The sequence below is a fragment of the Schistocerca piceifrons genome, chromosome 8 (genome assembly GCF_021461385.2).
Source record: "Schistocerca piceifrons isolate TAMUIC-IGC-003096 chromosome 8, iqSchPice1.1, whole genome shotgun sequence".
Lineage (NCBI taxonomy): Eukaryota > Metazoa > Arthropoda > Insecta > Orthoptera > Acrididae > Schistocerca > Schistocerca piceifrons.
The window spans coordinates 247,169,591-247,194,824 of NC_060145.1; the positions used below are offsets into that span (position 1 = coordinate 247,169,591).

Genomic DNA, 25,234 nt, shown 5'->3' on the forward strand with positions numbered 1-25,234 from the left:
GGCTGATAGTCACTGTGAGCGAGATACTGTGTGTGTGTGTGTGTGTGTGTGTGTGTGTGAGAGAGAGAGAGAGAGAGAGAGAGAGAGAATGAGAGAAGGATGTTGGGGGGGGGGGGGGGGGGGAGAGACGGAGAACCTACGTGTGACGCTTCAGGTAGTTCAACGCCCCGCCACGAGATGTCGCTACCTGTACCGTTCGGCTCGTGCAGTATGCTGAACGCAGGATGACACAATTTACACTTTATCAGCATCGAAATTTGATTTCCAGCACCGTAGTAAGCAAAGACATTAATCTCGAAGATTTATACAACAGCATTTCATGACCGTTATTGCGTGTGCTTTGAAGAGTTTCGTTGTAATCTTGAAGATGAAGTAGGTTACAGGGGATTACCTAACAGCGATAACTTAATAACGAAGAAGTAGATGTATTTGCTTCAGGGTAGGTTATAAACATTTGTTTTTATAGACCAACTACAGACTACAGAATGGAGTAAGCTCTCATTATGAGAGATATAATGACGAAGTGAGTAATGTGAAAAGTTTTTATTAGCATTTACAAGATCATCGCAAGCAACTGGCAGCAGACATGATTCTCCTTGTTCTGTGTAGAGCGTGTCCGTCGTCGGTTGTGTCGGCCGATAGATGGAGTCGCTGCCGTACCGGCGAGCGTCGTCGTCGGCGCAGTGGGGTTCTGCCTTACCGGCGCCTCCTGCCCGGGCGGGGTTCGGGCGTCGACGGCAGCGTCGCCAGGTAGTCGAGGGCACGCTGGATCGCTGGGGGGATGGGAGGGGGCGTGGGGAAGTGGGCGCCCTGGGGCACGAAGCCGTTCTCGTCGTCGGCCTGGTACTGCACGGAGTATGCCGTCCCGTCGGGCCCCGTGTACGAGAACGATCCCTGGGCGACGATGAAGTCACCCTCGTCCGGCTTGGACCCCTTCTTCAGTGTGCCTGTCTCGTCAGCTTTGATGCCATTGCCGGTCTCGTAACTGGAAAGCAAAAATAGTGCAAAAAAATTATCTCATAAGCTTAGAAACCACCATATGAAGTCAAGTGCTATTTTTATTACAAAGAAGGTAACAAATAAATAGCACGCAAATGGTTTCGGGTGGATGAAAATTTAGCCCTGCTCCTCCGAGTATGATCTTAATTGTCAACCTGTGTGCGAACTCGCCCGGAACGAAGATCGAGGTGGCACCCGCACAAGAAAGACACGGGTGTGCAAACAACATAATTCAGGAACATTAGTATTGTTAACTAAAAGGTAACTCGAGATGTACTTTTCTGTGCCACTGACTGGTTCAATAACGGACTGTCGTTGTAGATATGGGTATCGTGCTAAACTAGCAAGACCCTGAGAGCAGATGAATGTTCTCAGTTTACAAATCAGTACGCCGAACTGATCGTTGACCTGTAGCTACAGACAATAATTTTGGAATTCTGGGTTAGCCGATTTGTGACTATAAGGAAACTTGAATAGTGAGATAGAGAAATATTTGGAAGTCTCTGTATAGAATTGGAACAGAAAGTCGTAAAAAATGAGGGATTTGTTTAGGTGTAAATTGAAGAACGAACTTATGCTGAAAAAGTTCTTGGAAGTTAGGAATCAGCTGGTCAACTGTGAAATAAAGTGTGCGATGTAGTTAAATACGTAGGGAAGATCGGTAGAATAATTTGTGGAGGCAGATTGTGACTGTAATACCCATCAGGGATACTTAATTCGTAATATTCATGAGTGACGGAAGGAAAGTCATAAAATGAGTCTAAGTACTGATGATGATTGAAAAATAGCTGGAAAAGTAAGAAAAGGAAAATGATAAGATGTTTCAGTGCTTTAACCATTAGTGCAAGGGTTATTGGTGAAAAGCTTTGGATTCAGAGACATAGCTCAACGTTTGTATTAATGTAGACCACGAACGACATTAATGGATTCAAGGATAAACTTTTCTTTTGTAACATCAAATGCTGTAGTGGACGGGGCGTTCAGAGGTTAAATTCTTCTTACCTATCTGCGCTACAGTAATGAACGGCATCTTGTTCCTTCTTAATATCATCGTGTTCCATGCACCATTGTCCTAATTAAATATAAGACTTCTTTCGACTTCAATTTTTTTTTCTTTCGTGAAATTTCTACATCGCACCAAGTGGCTTACAGGAAGATTCTATAAATAGATCTCATGTATTTCTTTGTTCTTCCCTTCTTCAAACGACTTAACGCTATCCTTCCGACGCTTTCAAACTCTGCAGAATACAATTACAAACTTTCTAATCCGGTTCTGTATTCTTTTATCTTCAGGCTATATGTTTCCCTCCTAATATCAATCACCTATGAAGGATAAATAGGATTTTCCTGCTGTTCTAATTTTACTTTTGCTTCTAAGTCTGCATTTATACCCCGCAAGGTAGTAAACAGTATTTTTCAGTTATTTTAAGGAGTTTGTATCCTACTCCACTTGCATTCTGTGCGAGGAAGAAAAGACTGCCTGTTTGCCTGTGTATACGTCATAATCTCTCTTAGCTTGCCCACACGATCCCTTAGAGACATATATCATGTGGGCGGCAAGTACCCCATAGCCGCTCTACGCCTATTCTGTTTAGTTAGACAACTAATCGATTAAATACTGCAGATGTACTGAATCAGAATGGAGAGAAAGAGCCTTGATGGTACAGTTTAACCAAAAGTGGAATGGACTGATAGGACACATTCTGTAGTGTCAAGGTATACTTAACCTTTCCATAGCTGATGGGCCGTTTATGTCCTACCAAAGTAATATGTATTTTTAGTTTTGAGTATTGGGACAACTATATCACATATCTGTAGAGTGCTAACGTCTAGCGAGTGCCTTTCGGAATTCGGAGTAAAATTCTACGGACCGTTGGATTGATACATATAGAAGATTTCCAAAAATTACTGCAACTACTGGCTTTTTGTGATTCTTCAGTTTTTATTTACCACGACCGGGACTGAAGGTACTGTCAGCGTACTTACTTCCACTGGTAACTGCCATCCGGGTTGCGGACCTCGTTCTGACTGATGATGGGGATCACTTTGTCTGGAGGCGCCTGAGCGACAACGACTGTCACCAGCGCACACAACCACAGGATACACTGGAAAAGAAGGAGAAGTGAAACACATTAACAATAAATCTTAATCACATGCCTAAGTAACTTCCGATGGTTTACTGTGAAAGAGGTGCCTCCGTCCATCCTCGCTAGCTCAAAACACATCACCCTCAAACTGCCTTGCATTATTTGAAAAAAAAGGAGAAGTAGCAATTTATCGGACCACACTGAACCTCTACATCAGTAATGGTCCATTTTCTTTTTTGTTTTGCCCGTGAGAGACGAGGAGCTTTGTATGTCGCTGTAAGCAATGGCCTTTTGTGAGGTCCCCGACTTCAAATGGCCAGTGCATGCGGGTCCTTTCGCAACGTTCGCTCGTAAAATGTTTGACATGGACTTCTGTTCATTATCAGTAGCAATTTCTATCGATTTTGTAACCAACTAACATGACCAAAGCGGGCGCATAGTCTCGGATCCGGTGTTCAGCTCGTGGTCTAGTGGCTAGCGTTGCTGCCTCTGAATCATGGGTTCCCAGGTTAGATTCCAAGTTGGTAGGGTATTTCCCCTGCCCGGGCGCTGAGTGTTTGTGGTATCATTTGTGAAAGTGGCTAGATTGGACTGTGTAAGGATTGGGACTTTGTACGGGCGCTGATGACCGCGCAGTTGAGCGTTCCACAAACCAAACATAATTGTCTCAGATCCCTCTCGACTATGGAATTTTGACGAACAGTATTCCATGTTACATGTTTCACGTTAAGTTACTGCGAGTATCATACTGTTCCATAAAGACACATTGGACTGTCTGCGTTGATAAACCACAAATCTAGCACATTATACATGGAGTGGGCATGGGTTCGTCCAGATACGATTGCTCCCCTCTGCAAGACTGTCACGCTTACACGTCGCCCGATTTTATAGCGCTGATACATGACAGAGCCAAGCACTTCTTTCGATGACGTTGTCGGCGGTGAAGGGTCACATCACTACCTGGTGGCAGGTCTGCAGCATCAACATCGCTGCAAAGCGACCTTTGTGTTCTTTTAAGGTGGTGATCGTTACTTATTCTTGTGACAGAAAGCCGATATTCACCAGGAAATGTGATGTTTCTTAACAGAGGTTAGCAATACGTGTTTGTATAGAATATTTTGTTGTGTCAACTAAACGAAACATTATTTAACCCTATTTCACAAATTTTATAATTACTCTACGACCTAGGTTTCGGGTTATAAGACTATTTTCTGGTACATAACTGAACTGAAAGATGAGAGCCAAAAATCTTTTTAAGTCTAACAAGTCTCAAATTAAACTGGAAATGTTTTGTGTGTCGACAGTTTTCACAAATTACAGATGGGTTTACAGGATCATCTACCAATAGTCTCGCCGTCGACATGTTGGTCCAATTGGGAGGTCAATACGCACTCGACTCAGAGAATATCATAGAACTTGGAGATTAAAAAAAAAAAAAAAAAACAGACTCAGCCTTTCCGAACATTTCATAAATGAAAACCACAAATACACCACAGATATACAAGTCCGACATATAGAAGGTATGGGTGCAAAGTTCACTCAGAAATTTTAGAATTTAAGTAACAGGTATGCGTGTCCCCATATTTATTAGGGATGTCAATGACTGCTCGCAAAGTCTCGAACTGTTGAAAGTGTTATGCTAGATGTAGCAAGAACGTAATCTCAAATCAACGTCAGCGAAAGGTCTTCTGTGCGAATCTTTTCTCCAAATTCTTGTGACCAGTGATTTAAATGTTACATTATTTCTTATATGATCAATTTTTGGAAGCAGACGAGGAAATAATGCAAAATTTTGAGCAATACAGTCATTGAGAAAGACCAGTAACTACTTATGTGTCTCATTGATTATGATGCTATCAGGTTATCACAAGTAGACACATCTTGTTTAATAGCTTGCTGAACACGTTTCGTTCTAAGATCACACTGACTGTTGGACTTTAAGTACAGCACCTTATATAACATGTTTATCACTTGTAAAAAACATTAAGGGTATCCCTTTACCCTTTTTATTTTGAAATGATTCCAAACAGCTTTATTTGAAGATCATTATTTACGATCTGTTAGTGTTTACAAGCGGAAAGTGACGCGTGACTGAAAGTGTGCTCGGGGTGGAGTAAACATGTACCACACCAGAAAGGCGCCCATACAGAAAAAAAAACGTTATTCAAACGTAGACGTCGAAGAAAGGGGATGATAGGGAAATTTGCATTGCGATCTTACAGAAGGCTACGTTACAAAATGGTTCAAATGGCTCTGAGCACTATAGGACTTAACTTCTGTGGTCATCAGTCTCCTAGAACTACTTAAACCTAACTAATCTAAGGACATCACACACATACATGCCCGAGGCAGGATTCAAATCTGCGACTGTAGTGGTCGCGCGGTTCCAGACTGTAGCGCCTAGAACCTCTCGGCCACCCCGGCCGGCGGGTGCATTAGAGCTTACAAGGAAACGATACGTTCAAGCTTAGAGAGATGCGATGGTGTTCGTTCCAGTACGGCCAAGTTGTTCCGCCAGTGAGGAGTCGTATGATGGTAGTAAATGGAAGAAAGGTGTGAGAACTGAAGTTCGAAAGTATTCACCGTAGGTTATTGAGGATAGTGTGGGATGGAGGGCTGAGAAGATTGGCACAAAAGACAAGTAACTAGTGAAAGTCTTCAAACAAGTCGAAAGATTAACGAGACAAATGGTGGGAACATAATTGTGGTAGAGACGAAAGAAAATTAGCGAGGCTGAAAAGACAAGAGCAGCTGTTGAAGTTTAAATGATATAGTAGTACCGAGTACAGTTAGGTCTCCAGTGAGGCTGGCTAAAAAGGGAAGTGAAAGCGAAGAAAAACGAATTTTGAGAAAATTTATTGAGGATTCTGTGGACTGCCATTTACTGAGGATGCTGTGGACGAATGCAGAGCCACAGACAGTAACGGCGAACCGTGTGAAACAAGTCGAAAGACTAGCGAGTCAAAAACGATAAAAAATCGAAGTTATAAAAGAAGCAGAGGGAAATTTTCCGCTAATAATCTCCGCTGATGGGAAGTGGTGTTACGTGGTCGGCTCGGCAGGGGAAGCACGTGCGTCCTTGAGCCGACGGCTGGTGTCAAGGCCTGCGTCCTTTTCTTCGCATCCCGCGCTGCCTGCTGCGTCTGTTTTGCAAGCCAGCACCAGCTCCGGCCGCTGGGTGCACCGGCGCCGCGGCGGCCGTCTGACGTGACTTGACGTGAAGCGACGCGAGGCGAAGCGAGCTGCACCGGACTGACCTTGGCGGCCCCACTGCGTCGTCCAGAATAGCAAACACCGCGGGAGGGCGACGTGTGACGACAAACATGTGCGCAGATTAGCGTCTAGCGCTGACCGCGTCGCCTGTGAAATCTTCCACGAAGCTAGTGGCGTGTCTGTGACAGAAGACCGATCTGTGACACTTCGTTGTCCTCTGAGGAGAACGGCATCACTGAACTACCAAAAGCTCTCATGTACATTTATTGGCAGATGACTGGTTTCTCGCTGAATAACACAGGGGAGGTTCCGTAAGGTAAAATACGCTATCTGAGGAGTGCGTTAACACCCTTTTCCTTTATGATGGATTAGGCAATGGTGACGACACTTTCAAAGAGGTGTCTGATCGTCAGTGGAGGAATGGCATCCTCAAGAGCCAAAACCATAGAAAGTAGGGATACTGAACGCTGGCGTCTAGACCGAAGTAGAACCATCCAAAGGTGTTCATTAGGTCCAGGTCGCGACTCTGCAAAGGTCAGTCCATTTTAGGAATATTTTTGTTGACGAACCATTGCCCCACAGCTAACGAAACAGCTGTTCCTCCACTGTACTCGGCCGGAGTGGCCGTGCGGTTCTAGGCGCTACAGTCTGGAGCCGAGGGACCGCTACTATCGCAGGTTCGAATCATGCCTCGGGCATGGATGTGTGTGATGTCCTTAGGTTAGTTAGGTTTAATTAGTTCTCAGTTCTAGGCGACTGGTGGCCTCAGAAGGTAAGTCGCATAGTGCTCAGAGCCATTTGAACCACTGTACTCAGTAGACAAGGCTGTAACGAGTTTTCGTAGCTTCGAATCCTGCCTCGGGCATGGATGTGTGTGATGTCCTTAGGTTAGTTAGGTTTAACTAGTTCTAAGTTCTAGGGGACTAATGACCTCAGACGTTGAGTCCCACAGTGCTCAGAGCCATTTTCATAGCTTTCTGCGTTTATTGTTTTCTTAAGCGCAATGTGGGGACTACACCATAATGCCACCTGCTCCGTACTTTGTTGTTGCCCCTACGCATGATGTCAGGTAATGTTCTCTAGGCATTCACTATACCCGAGCCGCGCGGCATTAGCCGAGCGGTCTGGGGCGGTGCAGTCATAGACTGTGCGGCTGGTCCCGGCGGAGGTTCGAATCCTCCCTCGGGCATGGGTGTGTGTGTTTGTCCTTAGGATAATTAAGGTTAAGTAGTGTGTAAGCTTAGGGACTGATGACCTTAGCGGTTAAGGTAAGTCCCATGAGATTTCACACACATTTCAATATTTTTGAACACTACACCCTAACCGGTCCATCCCATTGCCACTCCATATCACTCGTTTCCAGTCAGTCAGTATCCAGCGGCGTTCATGTGATGTAACCTCAAGCGTCGCTGGTTATTGACTACAGAAATATATGGGATATGAGGACCTATTCGACTGCTGTGCCCCTTTCTTTGTAACTGAAACCGCGCCATCCTTGCGCTAGCTGGACTGGTGGTAGCAATCTTGGACTCACGAGTGATTCCTCTTGCTGGTTTCGTACGGTACTTTTACAGCCAACCTCCCCAGTGCTTGACGGTCCCTGTCCATCAATACATAACGTCCGGCTGGTCTTCCTCTCCTCCCGAAGAGGCCTTGAAGGTCAAACGGCACCGACCGGCTGCCGTGTCACCCTCAGCCCACAGGCGGCGCTGGATGCGGATATGGAGGGGCATGTGGTCAGCACACCGCTCTCCCGGCCGTATGCCACTTTCCGAGACCGGAGCCGCTACTTCTCAGTCAAGCAGCTCCTCAGTTGACCTCACAGGGGCTGAGTGCACCCCGCTTCCCAATAGCGCTGGGCAGACTGGATGGTCACCCATCCAAGTGCTAGACCAGCCCTACAGCTCTTAACTGTGGTGATCTGACGGGAACTGGCAAGGCCGTGGGCTCCGGCTGGTCTTGGTTTGTCTGTATTTGTTCTTTCGCGTTTCCACATCCCAAACAGTCGAGTTATTAGGTTCGGATAGCTATTAAATATTGTTTACATCTATATAGAAGATCCGCAAGCCACCGTACGGTGCATGACAGAGGGTACCTTGTACCACTACTAGACTTTCCCTTTGTTCTTCCACTCGCAAATAGTGCGAGCGAAAAACGACCATCTATATGGCCTCGTAAGAGTCCTAATTTCTCGTATCTTAACTTTGTGGTCCTTATGCGCATATGTGATGGCGGCAGCGGATTCATTCGACATTCAGCAGCAAATGCTGGTTCTCTAAATTTTCTCAATACTGTTCTTCGAAGAGGTCGTGGCCTCTCCTCCAAGGATTCCGATTTGAGTTCCCGAAGCGTCTCTGTAGCACTTACCAGTTGTTCGAACCTACCTAACAGCCTGCCTCCGAATTGCTTCGATGTCTTCCTTCGATCTGACCTGGCACCGATCCCAAACACTAAACAGTATTCAAGAATAGGTCGCACAAGCGTCCTATAAGGGATCTCCTTTACAGACGAACCACACTGCGCTCTTCCTACCACAGTCCTCACATGCTCATTCCATCTCATATCGCTTTGCGACTCTACGCGCAAATATTGAAACAACGTTGCTGTACAAAGCACTAAAGTACTAACGGCGTATCCAAACATTACAGGTTTGTTTTTCCTACTCATCCTCATTTAACTTACATTTTCCCACATTCGCCACACCGACTAGAAATTTTGTCTAAGTCATCTTGTATCTTCCTACATTAACTCAACCTCGACACCTTGTGGTACGAAAAAAATGGTTCAAATGGCTCTGAGCACTATGCGACTTAACTTCTGAGGTTATCAGTCGCCTAGAAGTTAGAACTAAGTAAACCGAACTAACGTAAGAACATCACACACATCCATGCCCGAGGCAGGAATCGAACCTGCGACCGTAGCGGTCGCTCGGCTCCAGTCTGTAGAGCCTAGAACCCTTGCGGTACACCACAGCATCATCAGCAAACAACCGCATATTGCTGCCCACCCCATAAGCGGAATCATTTATTTATATAGAAAACAACAACGGTCCTACCAACTTCCCTGGAGCACTCCTGGCGATACCCTTGTCTCTGATGAATATTCGCTGTCGAGGACAACATACTGGGATCTATTACTTAAGAAGACTTCGAGCCACTCACGTATCTGTGAACTTATGCCATAGGCTCTCACCTTCTTTAGCAGACTGCAGTGAGGCACCATGACAAATGTTTTCCGGGAACCTAGAAATGTGGAATCTGCCTGTTGCCCTTCATCCATAGTTCGCATTACATCCTGTGAGAAAGGTCAAAATCAGTGTTACAGGTGCGATGCTTTCTAAGACCATGCTGATTCGCGGGCATAAGCTTCTCAGTCTCAAGGAAGTTTCGTATATTCGAACTGAGAATAGGTACAAGGATTCCGCAGCAACCGAAGTGAGGAATATTGGTCTGTATACGTTATTAGTACCAACTTAAATTGCATTTCATACCATATTTTACTGTCGGAATAGAATTAGAAACCCCAGTTTCAAGAATTTAACGCTCTAACCCCCCCCCCCCCCCCCCCTCACCCTTAACTCACAATGCTCCTTCTGTGTTGCCTTAAGCAGATGTATGTATAATTATAGCAATTAAAGTGCACTACCCGAGATAGGTGATGCAGTGGTGTTGTCCAGACTATCAGAAGGTACTTAAGCACACTAAACTTACTTCCTTGTTTTCTAAAACACTACGGCGGATAATGCTCTGAGTGACTGCCAGATTCGAGTATGGTATCGAACTTCAATGAATTACATTCTTTGCCTACACGCAGCAGTTGATCTCTGCAGCAGGTGACACGGTGTTTGAAAGACTGACCAAGGGTTTATTAATGCGTTATTCCTCTGTAATGTAGAGAAGAGAGATGAAAGAAAACAGATAGATCGCGAACTTTCTCGACACCTTCGGAATACGCCTGTAGCACGAGACAACTCTCATATTTCGTGAGTATTATCTGAATCTTAGGTAAGTGCCAAAAATATGATCAAGAAATGCAAGACGCAGAAAACTGTGCGAATCAAGTGTTCTAAAGATTAAGCTAAAAGAAAAATTTAGATGATTATCAACAGATATAGTTGTTATTAGAAAAACATAAATACGTTAAGTCGTAAGCATTACGGTGAAGACTTAAATTTTCACTATTGACTCTCAACACATATATGCTAAAACTATTTCCTGGAGTTCGAAATGTACTGAAAACAGAACCAAAAGTATTCAGACGTGTGATCGGGTGGAGTGCCCATCAGAAGATGCTATTCTAATTCTTCATTAGCTTTCTTAAATTGTTAACAGCTCGGATAAATAATGCTTCGGTCAATTTGATCCTCCATTCTCTTATAGGTAAGTTACTGCCCCGTCTACAGATCCGAAACATTATTACTCTGCTTGCTGCAATACGCTTGACACTAATTGAAACGTCATTAACTGCTCCCGGAATGAACTCATCACAGTGTACTTTCACTTCGGACTAATGTTTGTGATCATCTTTTGATCTCCATCAGATATTTCAAGTATAGTTTATTCCAGGTTATTTCACAGTAAACGTGTATTACCACAACCGGATTGATCCATTTATAGGTGGTTTTTCGGTAGCTTCACCCTTATCTCTGCTTACGTTGCTGCGCCTGTCGTTGCAGCAGACTTAATCAGTCAACTGATGGCAATTTTTTTGTTGTTGTTACGCCATGTCACATTCCCCTTCAAACCTCTTCAATACTCAACATTTGGGTCTCATCAGAAGCACGTAGCCTAACGACTTATAAAATTTTACCATCTACGACAACGGCCATGACAGCCTGCAGACATACAGCGTGTTTCAAATTTCTTGCATTAAACTTCTAGGGGGTGATAAATCGCATCCTGTGGAACAAATTTTGTTGTAGACGAAATGTTGGCTGATGCTTCCCGGTGACGCAGGCGTACTACTGTATTGGTTATGACTCAGAGCCGGGAGGGTACAGGCTATCGGCAGCGTGCGAGTATAATGTGTGTTGCCTGTAACCCAGTCATTTTGCTATTACAGTATGAATAATTAGTTGGATCATCTTCAGATCAAAGTAATTTCGGCAGGAATTCACCTTGTATGCATCGGAACTACACATCAGAATTCTGAATCTGACACGTATTTCCGACACAGACACAATACATTACTGCTGAAGCTACATTGATCTGATGATGATGATCCAGGGAGATCGATACTAGTTATAGTGTAAAAATATACAACTGAGACTGGAAAATAAGCTACCTATGAGGTTCTTAAATATCAACAGAGTTGCTCAATTGTCTCGCGACGAATACATCGACTGTAGTGGAAAATGGAACTGACTGGCTCTGGAGGACCAGATGGCCACATGCGAGTAGCGTCCGATAGATCATGCGGAATCCTATCGCCAGGTGACGTACCTAGTGTCAGGAAATTGGTTTTAGTATGAAATTAGTATCCACGTGAATTGTATAGCCGGTAATTTGGACATTTTTGACAAGACCAGTGGCTGTGCCTCATCACTGTGGTCTCCGTGACGATATCTTCCAACAAGTTAACGGCTGACCGCGTACTGCCCGTGCTGCCCTGACCTACCTCGACAAAGAGGGTGCTTGACTATTGGCATAGGTAGTACGCTCTGCAGGTCTTTGAGATGGAAAATATCTGGTTATAGGTCGTCGTCTCACTGGTACGCCACCGTTTATCAGCCATCGTTACTGATGAGTTCTGGAGGAAAGAGGAAGCTTCATCGGATGACGTAAAAGCATCTATCATCCAAACTCAATTCGACTATGTACCTAGCGAGATTAGGGCCATTGTTACTCCCAGAGGTGGCGGCTCTGGGTATTAAATTTTTCACTCTGCACACCCAAACCTCACCTACAAATTTAACCAAATGTTCTTCCTTCTGTGGTATATATTTATTATAAGTGATACACTGTTAAAATAACGTTCCATTTTCCACCTTAACCCCATTATGTCCTAGTCTCTTATACACTTGAACATGTTAAACGCCACAGGAGTATCATTCCATTTTCATTGTATTACGACCGGTTTCGTTCATAGGACATCTTCAGGTTACTGAGCTGTGAAAAAGTATTGATACTTGTATCATACTTTGGCACTGCTCGGCAACCTGAAGATGTTCTACGAACGAAATTGGTAGTAACACAATTACTGTGAAATAATACAGATGAGGGGGATTTCATTAATCATTACCATTATTTCACACTATAAGCTGATTTTGTCGGTGTGCAATTTTCGAATGCTTGCTCTTAGCCTCTTAATTAGAGACAGTCTTCCTGTACAGAATGCAGAACCACAGCTGTGACCGTAAAATTAGGATATGAATAAGCACTTGAAAACTGCGCATCGATAAAATCAGCTGGTCTTGGGAAATAAGTGAATGGACCGTAATGCAGCTAAGGTGAGAAACGGTATTTTGTTTTAATAAATCTGTGGCTGTGACAGTTGGTATGAAATACTTTAGTAATGCTACTTTATTTGCTATGTTTGTAGGTACTTTAATGGCCAACATTGCATTATGGAAGTGCACAGTACGAATGCAAATTACTCATTACTGTACCCTCCACAATATACCTTGAAGGAACACAGCATTGTCTTCACTTTACTTTATTCCAATTACCACTCCATGTGCTTCTTGTACAACAGCGGTGAAGCCAGCACCGGCCTATGGTAACTGGATCCCTTTGTAATAGACTAAGGTGAGTTAGCATAGCTTTGCTTAAAGCAGGGATCCAGGTACCGCAACAAAGCCACCGCCTCCTACTTGTAGCGTAGCAGTGGTAACCCTTAAAAGGACCGACACCGCAGGGGAGTTAGTGACACACACGTGAGGTCGACTGAAGTGACCTCACATTTGTCACTGGCTGGTGGAGAGAGGGTACACCTGCGGACGGCAGGGAAAGTGCGAGACCTAACTCGTGCGATGGCATCAACAGTTAACGGCGGCGCTGTCCATGCAATTGTGACATTGCGCTTCATAGTGTACGCTGTTTCTCTTTTCTACGCGTTTCGCCACCGTTGACAAAAAGGTTCGAAAGGTTCGTAGACACGCTTGTACGGCGCACAGCGCAGTTCCGACCGGTTTGTTTTTGGCGGTGAAGAGTCCTCTCTTGCCCTATGCCTACTCAAAATTGCCTAAACTATGGAAAACTTCAGATTTATGAGAAAACGGTTGATATCTTCTAGCTTTAATCTCTCTTCCTTTTTGACCAACCTGCTGGTTCCAATGGTCGCCCAGAGTGACTGGTAGAGTATCCAGCCGTGCTAGCTTGCAGCAGCGATACATGTGCCGCAGTTGTAAGACATTGGACATCCGAGAGGACAGGGATCTAATGTGCATCCGGTCACCCACATTTTGGTTTACCGTGGTTTCCGTAGTGTTTAACTGAAGTGATGGGTTTATTGAAAATAGCACTGTCAGTTTCCTTCCCCATCTTTCCCCAATCCAAGTCCGTCTCTTGAGAGAGCTATGGCCACAGGACATAATAATAAATTCTCTTCCCTCTTTTTTTAACTTCCAACATCTGTCGAAAATGACAAGGTCAGACATCTAAATGCTGTGCATTATCAGTCCGACTCGGCGCAGAAAAACTAATCTATTCCTCGAATGGTTAAATGAGTCTTCTCGTAAGTTTAACGATGTACCTTGTCTCATCACCATCGCAGCTCTTGTAACTTTCCTCGATTATTCGTTCATAAATGTGTTTCTTTCCAGTACTTTCCCCCAATAGGAAATACTGAAGTACCAAATCACCGCTTATCAACGAATGTATACTCATATGGAGTGTTGTTGTTGTGGTCTTTAGTCCGATGACTTGTTTTGATGCAAGCCTCATCATATTCGAATAACTACTGCATCCTATATCCCTATGAACCTGCTTGGTGTTTCCATCTCTTGGGCTCCCTCTACAATTTTATCCCCTCCCCCCCTACAGTTCCTTTCAGTACTAAGTAGGTGATCCCTGATGTCTCAGAACGTATCCTATCAACGAACCCATCTTTTAGTCAAGATATGTCAAAAATTTCTTTTCTCTCAAATTCTAATCAGCACCTCCACATTGGTTACGCGATCTGCCACCTCTTCAGAAACCACAAGTCTGCCTGGCCTCTCAACCATATGTGGCATCAAATGAAACTTGAAACTAGACTGATTGTCTCTTGCTAGGGAGAACGCGGAAAGTTGTCTTACATACAGAGTTATTGACAGACGTAGAAGAAATTTTAGACTGTCCCCAGGTAAATATGGAGCGTCCTTTCTGTTCATGCGGCACATTGATGAGATGACAATCAATATTGACAGTAACCTCAGACTCTCCACAAGTAATGCAATTATCTTTAATCAAGTTCAGGGTGAAAATGGCTACATAAGTACTGTCATACCTTCATAACATTTCAAAGTAGTGGAAAGGATGGCAGATTGCTTTAAATATTTAGAAACGTAATACTGTGCACTTTTCAAAACGAAAATAGTATTCTGAGCCTGAAGTGTCAAAGGGCCACGAATGGACTGAACACTTACAAATACCTCGGAGTAAGAGTTTGTGGTAACATGGAACTGCATGATGACAGACCATGATGACAGATGACGGTTTGAGGAGCCATGTCACGAATCGCGCTGCTCCTCCCACCAGGGGTTCGACTCCTCCCTCGGTCATGGATGTGTGTGTTGTCCTTAGCGTAAATTAGTGTAAGTAGTGTGCTAGTTTAGGAACTGATGCCCTCAGCAGTTTGGTCCCTTAGGAATTCACACACACAACAGCAGAGAATGTTTGTAAACAACGCGAGCGACTCATCCTAGATTATTTTTCAGATGTGTCCAACAGACGTTAAATAGTTCCAACAGGGGACATTGAATGTAACAGAAAAGGAATAGCACGAATGGGGAAAATATTTATTTCCCCTTCGTCCCGCTGAGAGCAACAGCAAATCATAAAATTCGCAGACACTTCAAGACTTACGAAAACAAACCAGCGAAAACCTTCTTGTAAAGCTTTAAGAACCAGTATTTAGTGAGAAATAGGCGATGTGGCAAACCCTCCTACCATCCTACGTATCGTTCCAGTAGGGACCACGAAGTCAAGATTAAGTTTATTACCGCGCGCAAAAGGGCTCAGATGTAATCATTCTGCCTGTGATCCGTACGTGAATGGGAGGGGAAATATCTATAATACTTAGTTCAATGTGAAGACCCCAATGTTATTCACTTCCTAGTGGTGTCCAGGGTATGGATGTGGAAGTAGATGTTATTCCTCAGTTTACATCGACCTTGTTAGGTTCTAGAGAGAGAATCACTCTTCGCCTTATCGAACACACCACCTTAAAGCCATTTAGAAATATCGGGAAAGCTGTGTGATTTGAAACTCCCGACTGCCGATTTTGCATCGGCATCAATGAACTGAGTAATAACAAAAAACTCCTTTCATCAGTTTAACGTAAATCTCTCTTGATAGCTTCTGACGCACACTTCCGAGATGCTGTAATTGGCAGAGAAAGCTCAGAGTGACTCATACGTGATCGCCTCCGCGGCTTGTGGACGTCTACTTGTTAAGAGCTATAAGCCTCTCTTAACTATGTGACGAAGAAAAGTGAAGATACAAACGTGAAGTCAGGGACACAAGCGTCGCTGTAGGTAGAGTATGGCCCTTCCATTTGCCGCGGTACTAGAACCGGATTGAAAGCGGGTTCCTCGTCCAGGTTGGCTCCTAGCGCCATTCTGACAGCGGGTTGAGTGGACGAGTTTGGGACAAGGAAAAATCTCCGCCCTCCACCGGGGATTGAACCAGGGACCTCCGTGGTCAGAATCAGTACTCGCTAGGTCTCCACGGTCAGTAGCAAAAAGCAATGTAGAAACTAAAAATAAAAAGAAGTAATTTTCGACCACAGCATATGCAGAATACTGATTGGGGAGTAAGATACAAGTATATTTTCTATTCGAGTACTACTAGTACTATTAGTAAGTCAGTAATTCTTCTGTTTTTAATAGCCTCTAGAATGTCATCTTTAAGTAAACCAATCTTCAAATGAAGAGAGTGAGCATCCACAATGCCTTCAAGGCATTGTCACTTTGTACTTAATAACTACTTGTCTCCCATCTATCCGGGGAATGTGTCCCTGCATTCCCGATCTCTGTCCGCAGGATTCTCTTATACCGAGACATAGAATTTAATGTTGAATTAGAACAACGTTGTAAGCTCGAACTTTTAATATATATGAGGCAGACGAAGATATAATTCTAAGGAAGAAGAAGTACTCTAGTATCAAACATAGGCCTTGAGAAATAAATTTCGGAGAATGAATTTCTCGATGACAGCACTGAACTAAATGAATGACGAACTGCGTAAAAAAACGAAGAATTAATGGACTAAGTTAAGAAATGTGGAGATTCTCCACAGAATCTGAAAGGAATATGTGGAAATCAGTGATGGAAAAGAAGGGGCACGTGTTAAGATATTGGAGAATAATTTTCATGGTACTGAAAGGAGCGGTCAACGGCCAAAACTGTAGGAGAACAGAGATATTGGAGTACATCCAACATATCGTCAAGTACTTTGGGTGCAAACGCCATACTGTGACGAAGTGGTTGGCACAGGACAGAAAATCGTGGCGAGGCGCATCAAGTCAGCCAAAAGACTCACGAAAAGAAACCATTGTCGCAAATACATTAGGAGCAGTCGCGATAGAAATCTCGGCTTTCAGAGTTTTCTGTGTCACACAGCTGTTAGAGTTACCGGCAAAGAATAGCTGTTAACTGGACATAAAAGTCGTTTGAGGTAGGCAAAGAGAAGGTACCGGACGATCAGTGAAGCATGTTTTGTTCGCAGTGCTCTTTCAACTCAGGTATCCAAGCATACCAGTGAACTTAGTCTCAAATTGCCTCTACCTACTCACAAGAAGTAGCAGAAATTCCTCTTGTAGGGCCTAACTAACTCCATGGTTGAAATGGCTCTGAGCACCATGGGACTTATCATCTACGGTCATCAGTTCCCTAGAACTTAGTATTACTTAAACCTAACTAACCTAAGGACATCACACAACATCCAGTCATCACGAGGCAGAGAAAATCGCTGACCCCGCCGGGAATCGAACCCGGGAACCCGGGCGCGGGAAGCGAGAACGCTACCGCACGGCCACGAGCTGCGAACCCTAACTCCATGACTGCTGGCACTGTAGTCGCCGCAGGTCCTCTGTTACAATGCTACAAATAGTATAACTGAGTGTGTAGAACGAAGAATACCCATAGAGAGTCGATGCTTAAATAACTACGACTGAAGTTTACTGTAACTTTCCGCTGTCTTGGAATCTAACAATAGTCCTGGAACTGAGGGAAAATACCAAAAACAAAACAAAAAAAACATAAAACCTTGTACATGAGGAATACCATTAGCGCCAGACAGAAAGCGCTCGGCGGACTTACCGACTTCATGGCACCCGTAATCCTTCACTTGTGCTCAGCAGGGAGGAACTGGGGGAGTGCATGCAGTGTCGGCGCACTGCGGCCACTATATATACGGAACCACGCACCAGGGACCGCGGACGGTGCGAGAGGGGGCTGCAGAGGGGTCGTGGTTGCGTCACTGTGATGGCCCCGATCCACCGGCCGACAAAAGAGAGACGCCGCTACCGGGCACTTAGCGGGAGGGACGCACGCAGGGAAACGCGTCGCCCAGGCGACGACGCCACCCCCACTCGCCGCGCCGCCTCCCTACCACCGGGCGTCCCGCGGCTCCTAGACCGCGGTCGCACATATCAGTCCTAGGCAACGAGTAGTAAATCTGTTTTCGTTAGCAATAAGGCGACAACACCGGAGGGGAATAAAAAAAGCCACTGACGGACAAGAGTAAACAGACGCAAAAGTGGGCAATCGTAAGCTTCTAGTGGGGACGGTAGAAGGATAGCACATAGTGCAGTATCATTGCCGAGGATGAGTAGTGGTAGAGCTGCAGAAATAGACGTCACAGATATGTAGGAGAGAGAATAGCGCAGCGAAGGCGACGGTTTCATAGGTAATCGAGGATGCATGATAATGAGTTAGTGTGTGCCGTACTGTTGTGAGAGGCAGCGCTAGAGGCTAGAGGCTAGCTGAGGGGCCCTTGCCTAGCCTCGGGTCGGCAATTACTACGTGCCTCTCGGGGCACGAGCTCTGTTGCAGTCGCAGGCGGCGCTCGGAAGACGCCGTCAGCTCTTCCAGAGACTCCGTGGGCGGCGGGCGACGATTCGTGACTCGGGTACCAGATCGCAAAGCTTTTGGCACCGGCATTTTTGCCGTCGAGACCTACCCATTCAGCGTGGCTGGACCCGCTGACGACGTCTGACTTTGTCGGATCTGACGGCTTTTCCATAACTGTTTTGCGGCAGTAGTGGTTTGTGGTAAAATCTTTGGTGGTCACCGAAGTATCAGATTACATATGCGGGTAACAGTCTATTGAAGCAGACGTCAGTAGTGGAGCGTCGTTTGTCTCACAACTTGGCCGAAGCAGTTAATATTGACATACCTTTTAGAACTTGCGTGTCAGATTCGATAGTCATTTCTCCTCACGCTGCGAGATTGGACATCATCTTGCTACGTTACACCTGTGGGACGAAAACGGTCTGAGAAATCAGTTATGCGTTGTTCATGAACGTATCAGCTAATTTTTGTACATGCACTTCAGCAGATTAGATTCAGTGTAATTACTGATCCTGTATGAAAGACTCATGGCATAAAATATACCTGTTGGGAGCGAGCATCAACAGTATGACGACGGTCTCAGATATCCATTGTAATCTTTCCGGCTAAACCGATGAAGCCCACCGTGATTAGTTCTCGAAGGGTGAGAAACTTTATGCTAACATACACACACCCATCCAGAAGAGACTCGTTGAAGAAACATCTGCATTTACAGTATTCGTTTTTCCACGGTTTTTGCAGAACTCTTCTACAAATACTGTTGTAACTGTCATGTAATGTTACTGACGTATTAGGTCTGGTTTCACCTTTTGGGTACTCGAAAGATCCATGCATCGTGCAGGCTCTTTTAAAACTAACTATTTTGTAGAATTCAATTCTTTTCCGTCTGATTCATACAGTCTGGAAATGAGGACAGTCTTTTGCTATTGGAAGTAACTTTTAGTAAAGATGTAGCTTTCGACGAACAACGAAGCGCAAAGGCCATGAAGTTGTGGTGTAGTGCAGTGACTGCTTCGGAAGATAATACTGTTCTATCCAAAAATATGTGGTCATTGTGTGTATACGTGTACTGTTTTGTGTGTTATTGCGTGTGCTTCTTTGGTGCCTGCATATGTGTTTGTGTACCGACGTCGATCACTGTTGTGAAGTCTGCTGGAGTCAACCAAGGGTGTTTCTTTTCAGCCTGTCAGTTGTGAAAATAGCAGCGATTTCTTCGCTGGTGCAGTGCGACGAAAAAAATAATCGTAATCAGCTGAAGTGCTCGTCATTCAAATATCTCTCTTCGATTCATAAAAGAGCCTCATTTGGATTCAGTCTCAAGCATGCTACAATTCTGTGGTCCATCCCGTCAATATGGAAATTGTTCCATTCTGACACAATGACAGAATGATGGGCGTTTATCTCAAGATATCGCCGTGAGAATCATTTTATTTCTTGTGATGTAGAATCCCCAAATGTCGTTAGCTGACGCAGACTAAATATATCCTATTCCGCTCTTCAGCTTTTTATACATTTTCAGTTTGAATGAAATTTGGGCTTTGCCTACGTAATTTCATCACCATTATGCTTTATTTAAGACCTGCCACTAAAGATATAGTAACCATCTCTGTAAGGCATTGGTCGACATCGGCTACATTAAGGGTTCCGCTGTTGTGGAAATAAGGGGAATAGTTTTGAACTTTAGTGTGTTAGGAAATTAGTTTCTACATCATTTCTACATCAAAACGGTTACCGTGAGATTGATCAATGGAACACGTAACTCACTAACCAACTACAGATCATCTGTTTCCTTTTGAGTGCTGGTTACCATTTTTAAGTTCTCAAGATTGTGGGCATAACAGTGAGTTAGGTTACTTCGAAACCAAGCAACATTCAAGTAAGAAGCATACTTCGCAGAGTCTAATATCTTTTACAATTTTGAGACAAATATTTCGACTGGTTATGTAGTTGTCTTCGCGCAATGGATGACGTTAGATGCGCTCGAGTTGGCACAGTTAATTGACAATAGTCTCATATTCGTAAAACTGATGATTGAAGTCCCCGTTCAACCATCAAGATTTAGATTTCGTGTGATTTTTGTGAATGGCAAAAGGTGAAAGCCGGGATGATTCCGTTGAAGATGGACAGCCAACGTCCTTGTTTACCCTTCACCAACCTGAACCTGTGATTACCCTCAATGACCAAGGCGTTGATGGGAAGCTTAAACCATAATTTTCGTTTCTCCTGTGAGAACGGTACTCTACTTCGACGAAAATTGGAGGCACTTTTATGATCAACGCTTACAGCATCTAACGAAGGTAATGTCAATTTTGGTATTACAGTTACGAAGAATGCAATTGTCAAGTTCGGTGTATGCCAGCAAATACATTTTATGTCAATTACATCGAAAACCATATGAACACAAAATTTGTTAGCCATTTGGATCAAAAGACAGACTTTGTTTTGGCGATAACTAGTTTCGGTTTATTTGGTAATCGGATATCAAATCTTCCACTACAACCGAAATATATCCCGACATTTAGAATATCATTCAGTATAATGCTTCTTATTTATTTCCAATGGTTTCCTCTATGGTCATAACTCATATACAGCATTGTGGTCTCCTCGAGAAGCGTCTATTGTCGCTCATTGTGTCATATCGTGACAGTGTTCTTCAACGAGGGTAAGACGATAGTTTGAAACTACTCAAACAGTCCACATAAGAATGTACTTTCAATTGTGCCAGGAAAGGAGAGAAACTGAAATCTTATGCAGTGCAAAAAAAGTTTTGTTTACTGTGCTGTCTGAGATACGATCCTTTTTACGGACACGTGTTGAATCTCGAACGTCCAAACTCCTGTGGCCACCACGATTGTTGAAATGATATTGACAGAAAAATTCCCTCTTCCCTCTTTAAAATGAGATCTCGATTAAGATAGTACCAGGGTTAGTGAAATTTGAAATTAAGCAGTAACTGTAGCTCACATGTGTACGACTATCTCCCAGCGTCTGACATCGATCACTGCCTTCGTAATTTATCCGGTGTGACTTCAAGCTGAAAGTGTAATTATAGTATTCCCTAGTTTGGATTTTCCCTTGTGAAAAACTTTTTTGCAGTTTCATTCCTTAGCCTGCCATGTAATTAACAACTGAGTGAAATGAAAAAAAAAATACATTGTCATGATAAAATACGTAAACCTAAGTTTTAGTTATGTTGGTAAACACAAAACGTAGAAAGACTACGCTCAACAGCTGATCTCCCATCATAGTGCAGGTCTACGGCTGCACGGTTCAGAAGTGTAAGTTATCGTTATGAATAAGTTCAGCCTAAATGTCAAGGGTACACATACAGAAAATAGACCGTTTAAGGGTGGCTTTAGAATTTTTCTAAGCATTATCGGCGTGTGGGATGTGATTTTTTTGTTGTAACAAAAAAAATGCTATGTTCCGTATGTTTCACGTCTTATCACTTTTCCCGATACAGGTTTTGCATCGCAGTTCTGTTTTATGGAATCACTGTATAAAAGATGTTATTCACGTCGTCTTGTGTACTGTGCAACAAACGATGTACAACCACCAAATATTTGAAGTGTAATTGAAATGAACAAGATCTTGGAATATATTAGAAAGAAATTAAAGCCAAATTCAGGAAAAAATGGTGGTGTAATATACACAGTTTCTCTCAGATGTACTTAACAGACTGCATCCTGCTTCGCTATTACGTCCGATGTTTTTTTCTATAACGATTCACTGTTTAAGGATGAAGATTTTGATACAAAATGCTCACTGAATGTTGGAGTGGGTATTGGTTGAGACACACTTTACACAGGTTCAGCCACTCAGACAGTACCAAGAGATAACGCTTGGTCAACCTGTAGCATTTCTGGGAGGCTCCATTGATGACATTTCATTTCTAAACCCCGAGAATATCCTGTCTTCTCTGTCCTGAGAGCTATATCTTAGCATCTATGGAATACTCGTGGTTGGTCTCCGAACAAAGTTGTGTAAAGCCCGGCCGAACAGACGGAGTAGCCACGCTGTCAAGGGCGCCTTGCCACGGTTCGCGTGGTTGCCCCGTCGGAGGTTCGAGTCGTCGCTCGGGCGTGGGCGTGTGTGTTTTGTCCTTAGCCTAAGTCTGTTTAAGTTAGATTAAGTAGTGTGTAAGCCTAGGGACCGATGACCTCAGCAGTTTGGTCCCATAGGAACTTACCACAAATTTCCCAATTTTTCCTTTCATAACATATAGAAATCCGTTACGCTCTAAAACTTCATCACCTCACGACTGCTACTATCAACATTTTTTATTTAATAAGCAGCCCTGCAGTTCTTGTAACCGCATGTGGGATAAAATTGTCAACCACTAACTTCAATGTATACCATGATGAAACTTCCCGACACTGTGGTTAAGCTTTATGTGGAAAAATCTAAAAAAAAAAAAAAAAAAAAAACAGTCGCATCGTGTTGTTAAAGCAACTGCTACACATGAATCACAACAACTTTTCTCTTCTTCGAAGCAACTCACTGTGGGCATTTTATACTGGATTACCCTTCCAAAATGCAAACCAGAACACTTTTGAGAGCGATGAAGGATAGCAGCGACTATCAAATGAGGAGTTTAGATACTACTCGGCATTCAAAAGGCAACCATTATACCAGGTTTTATTTACAGTGCCACATGAATAACAGGGTTCTTAACAGTTGCATGCATCACTTTGTATAAAGGCAGCTTCAGGGGTAAAAACGGATATATCAAGAGAAGACAGAGTACCAGTTCAATTGCATTACGGTGGGGAAATAGCTTACACAATGTTCACGTCCACAATTTCGAGATAATGATTTATTAATAAGCTTGTAATCAGAACACTGAAGTAATATTACTTCAACAGATCATTTGCAAGAAATCTATGACAGTTCTTGAAAATGGTATCGTGATTACATGAAAATTGTTTGTCTTTGCGAGGATGTGTCCACAAGAAGTCCCTAGTCCATCTGCAGCTATCTTACAGCTCATAGGTACGGTTAAAGAACGACTGCAGATAAAGGGTGCAAACAAGCCTGGTCATTCTTGCTTTATTGTTAAGGAAATAATGTAGGCATAAGACCTACTAACAATTAAATTCAGTAGGGACTGAACACAGGGGTTGTATTTTTTAACATTAGTTGTAAAGGTAAACTGAAAGAAGAATAAAGCAAGTATCCACCTCTGAATTTACTTGTATCTACGTTATAATTCCTGTCAATTTCAGATAACTGTCCCTCGAGAGCAATATGTTGAAATAATTTCTTGTTACTGTTATGGCTCAGGGCATTAAGGAAGCCTGTCTAGGTCACGCTACTGGGATGGCATGCATATCTGGCGTTTTAGCTGAGTAGTATATGTGACTGTGACGGTTGCATGTATGGTATAGTCTCATGATTTCTTACTGTTGTTGAGCATGGTAATATTAACAATAGAAATGATGGCGGGCTGAAGGAAGAAATTGAACTGGGCATTAAAAAAATTCAAAACTCCTCTCGAATAGCATAACGACTACAGCCTAGCCACAGATGACATATTGTTTCTCAAATTGCTTCCTATTTTTGGCTCTTTCCTTTTATTGTCACGTAGTTTAAATTTTTCAAGGTCTTTAATATTTTACATCGGTCTCTGAGCCATTAACTTTGGAAACTTCTATATATTTCGAGTTTACTACTTTCGTATTGGTTTTTAATCAATGCATGTAATGCGAAGGGTGAAATAATATTGCATTAACAGATTTATGAACAATTCGAATGTACTTTCAACACGGTGTAGCTCGTGCCTATGGTATAGTACTTCGGCGGTAATTGTCTGACATTGTGAGATTGTGGCGTGTCCACAACAAGCCCTTCGACCAGCTTTCCTTAGCCACTGCATCGGAATGTTTTTCTTTGGTGAGCCATTAGCCATCCGCCAGTCACATGCCTTGGCTGTAGACAGTGTCACGTGCTTAACGTTCGAAAGAAAGTCGGTCACTATTCTTTCTCGTACCTGTTCTTGCCAGTGTAAGAGAGTCGTTGTTCAGTGTAAAGTGCGTCTGGTTCTGGGGCCATAGTTGAAAGAACAGACTGTTCTGATGAAAGTACTTTGATTGTCGGAGAATCAAGATTTTGAATAGTTTGTACGATGTACGTTACCGATAAAATCCATCCAATTTATTTACTTGGCTGAATTCGGTGTTACCGTCTGTCGTGTTTCGTATCCTTCCACATGCTGTTATATTCCTGCGTATTCGCATGCAGTGGTATAGGTTACTAATTGGTGCCAAGTATCAATAATTTAGCGTTTGTACGATGTACGTTACCGATAAAATCCATCCAATTTATTTACTTGGCTGAATTCGGTGTTCCCGTCTGTCGTGTTTCGTATCCTTCCACGTGCTGTTATATTCCTGCGTATTCGCATGCAGTGGTATAGGTTACTAATTGGTGCCAAGTACCAATAATTTAGCGGCTTATCACTGAGTCACTGCTAAGCTCATTAAATTCTGTTTTGTATTAAATTCTTCCATATTAAATTTCACAAGAGGTATACGGTCAATTTGGTCCATGGTACCAGATTATATTTCAGACGGAGTAATCTTGTTTTATAAGGCTGAATGACAATCCTGTAATTGGTTTCTACAGTTTGAGGAAAAATATATTCATTTGTAACAACATATGTTGCATACTCATTTCTAGGCAAATTATTTCCCTTATTCTTGTTTTGTTTGACTGTACCACA

The 25,234-nt window shown here is 43.3% G+C and overlaps 1 protein-coding gene across 1 annotated transcript; it reads right to left on the bottom strand.

The window, feature by feature from the left end:
- Positions 1 to 528: 528 nt before the first annotated feature.
- Positions 529 to 17,910, bottom strand: LOC124711654 (endocuticle structural glycoprotein SgAbd-4). The gene is made up of 3 exons (XM_047241841.1): positions 17,761 to 17,910; positions 2,986 to 3,104; positions 529 to 985 (listed from the first exon to the last, which is right to left on the bottom strand). Exons 1-3 carry the CDS (start codon positions 17,767 to 17,769, stop codon positions 697 to 699), a joined length of 417 nt encoding a protein of 138 aa, XP_047097797.1. The 5' UTR covers positions 17,770 to 17,910; the 3' UTR covers positions 529 to 696.
- Between the last annotated feature and the right edge of the window lie 7,324 nt (positions 17,911 to 25,234).